Genomic DNA, 2,519 nt, shown 5'->3' with positions numbered 1-2,519 from the left:
TCTCTCTCTCTCTCTCTCTCTCTCTCTCTCTCTCTCTCTCTCTCCCTTCCTCCCTCACTCACTCACTCTCACTCTCTCTTTTCTCTCACTCTCTCTCTTCTCTCTCTTCTCATTCTTACTGTCTCTCTCACTCTCTCTCTTCTCTCTCTCTCTCTCTCTCTCTCCACTCTCTATTCTCCCTCCCCTCTCTCTTCACTCTCTCTCTCCCTCCTCTAACTCTCTCTCTCTCTCTCTTTCTCTCTCTCACTCTCTCTCGCTCACTCTCTCTCTCTCATTCTCTTGGTCTGTCTCCCCTCTCTCTCTCTCCCTCTCTATCTCTCTCCCTCTCTATCTCTCTCCCTCTCTATCTCTCCCTCTCTCTCTCTCATTATCTGTCTGTCTCCCTCGCTCTCTCTCTCTCTCTCACTCTCTCTATCTCTCTCCCTCTCTCTCTCTCTCTCACTCTCTGTCTGTCTCCCTCTCTCTCTCTCTCCCTCTCTATCTCTCTCCCTCTCTCTCTCTCTCTCTCTCTCTCTCTCTCTCTCTCTCTCCCTCTCTCACTCTCTCTCTCTGTCTCTCTCTCTGTCTCTCTCTGTCTCTCTCTATCTCTCTCCCTCTCTTTCTCTCTCTCTCTCTCTCTCTCTCTCCCTCTCTATCTCTCTCCCTCTCTCTCTCTCTCTGTCTACATCTCTTTCTATTAGTTCTACATCTCCTTATCTCAGTCTCATTGTACTATTCCCTCTATCATATCTCACTCTTTCTTTTATCGCTTTACTATTGACCTCACTAATGTAATACCCACTACTCACTCTCTCTCTGCTTCTCCCTCTGTCTCTCTCTCTCTCCCCCTCTCTCTCTCTCTCTCTCTCTCTCTCTCTCTCACTCTCTCTCACTCATTCGCCAATTCTCTCAATAATTTCCCCGCATCTCATTCTCATAGGTTGTGTCCCAAATGGCACCATATTCCCTATGGGAATTGGATACAAGTAGTGCACTACGATGGATTTAGTCTCTGTCTTTACTGTCCTTAGTTACCTGACAGATAAGGATTTAGTCTCTGTCTTTACTGTCCTCAGTTACCAGTCAGATAATGATTTAGTCTCTGTCATTACTGTCCTCAGTTACCTGACAGAGGAGAATTTAGTCTATGTCATTACTGTCCTCAGTTACCTGACAGAGAAGGATTTAGTCTATGTCATTACTGTCCTCAGTTACCTGACAGATAAGGATTTAGTCTCTTTCATTACTGTCCTCAGTTACCTGACAGAGAAGGATTTAGTCTCTGTCATTACTGTCCTCAGTTACCTGACAGAGAAGGATTCAGTCTCTGTCATTACTGTCCTCAGTTACCTGACAGAGAAGGATTCAGTCTCTGTCATTACTGTCCTCAGTTACCTGACAGGGGAGGATTCAGTCTGAATTAGTAGGAAGGTGAGAAGCTGAGACAGCAAGGCAGACATCAATCAATCATTCATACTTCATTGGACAGACACAGGAGGAGAGAACTAAATGGTGAGAGACACAGGAGGAGAGAAAGAGATGGAGGGAGACACAGGAGGAGAGAAATAGATTGAAAGAGACACAGGATGAGAGAATGGCAAGATGGAAGGAGGTGAGACAGAATGAGTGAAGAGAAAGAGTGAACAACAAAGCCCCCGGCACACACACACCTTATTGAGGGCCGCTATGCTCCGTGAGGAGGCATCAGTAAACACACACACCTTATTGAGGGCCCCTATGCTCCGTAAGGAGGCATCAGTGAACACACACACCTTATTGAGGGCCCCTATGCTCATTGAGGAGGCATCAGTAAACACACACACCTTATTAAGGGCCCCTATGCTCATTGAGGAGGCATCAGTAAACACACACCTTATTAAGGGCCCCTATGCTCATTGAGGAGGCATCAGTAAACACACACACCTTATTGAGGGCCCCTATGCTCCGCGAGGAGGCATCAGTGAACAGTTTGCTGTGCAGCAGCATGACGCGGGCGATGAGGTAGAGGCGGAGGAACATGGGAACACTCAGCACCATGTCCAGGTCAGCCTCAGCCTGGGACGGGGCGTAAGAGAACGCCAGACGTGCCCGCCACTGGAACTTAAAGTCCCCGGGCACTGGATGCACCGCCGACACCAGTAGCTCCAACGATATCAGCAACACCCGATTCAACGTCATGGCGATGCGCCAGTCGTCCGCTCCGTTGTCGATGACGAAGAGCTGTGGTAGGGAAGAGGAGGAACAAGGGACAGCAAGATAGAACGAGGGCTGGTTAGAGCGGAGGTGGGTAGCATTTTAACCACTTTGTAATTACTTAGTAATGAGCATCGACATCATCATCATGGTCACCATCATCATCATTATCAGTAGTTTGGTACATGATTACAGTGTTAGTGCCTGTAGTCGTCAATATAATGGCTTTGCATAATCACAGTGGATTTATCTTTGTTTTGATGAGAGGAAGGTGTTAGAATGTAGTGACACTGTTGATGCTTAGACTGCTTTGTTCCCCTTTCCCTCATAAAAAACGAACTGTCATC

General features: G+C 47.4%; 1 protein-coding gene across 3 annotated transcripts in view; it reads right to left on the bottom strand.

Annotated features, from left to right (window-relative positions):
* The window catches only part of kcnn3 (potassium intermediate/small conductance calcium-activated channel, subfamily N, member 3), a 99,690-nt gene that overhangs the window by 44,105 nt on the left and 53,066 nt on the right, over positions 1-2,519 (bottom strand). For 2 of the 3 annotated variants that reach the window (XM_031837535.1, XM_031837525.1), the window contains exon 4: positions 1,903-2,199. The exons of the other annotated variant lie outside the window; for it this stretch is intronic. In XM_031837535.1, coding sequence (XP_031693395.1) covers positions 1,903-2,199 — 297 coding nt within the window. The remainder of the gene's footprint in view (positions 1-1,902; positions 2,200-2,519) is intronic. 3 annotated transcript variants of the gene reach the window in all.

The sequence above is a fragment of the Oncorhynchus kisutch genome, linkage group LG2 (assembly GCF_002021735.2).
Source record: "Oncorhynchus kisutch isolate 150728-3 linkage group LG2, Okis_V2, whole genome shotgun sequence".
Lineage (NCBI taxonomy): Eukaryota > Metazoa > Chordata > Actinopteri > Salmoniformes > Salmonidae > Oncorhynchus > Oncorhynchus kisutch.
Note: the sequence above shows the minus strand (reverse complement) of the source record. Positions and strands in the feature narration are given on the sequence as shown.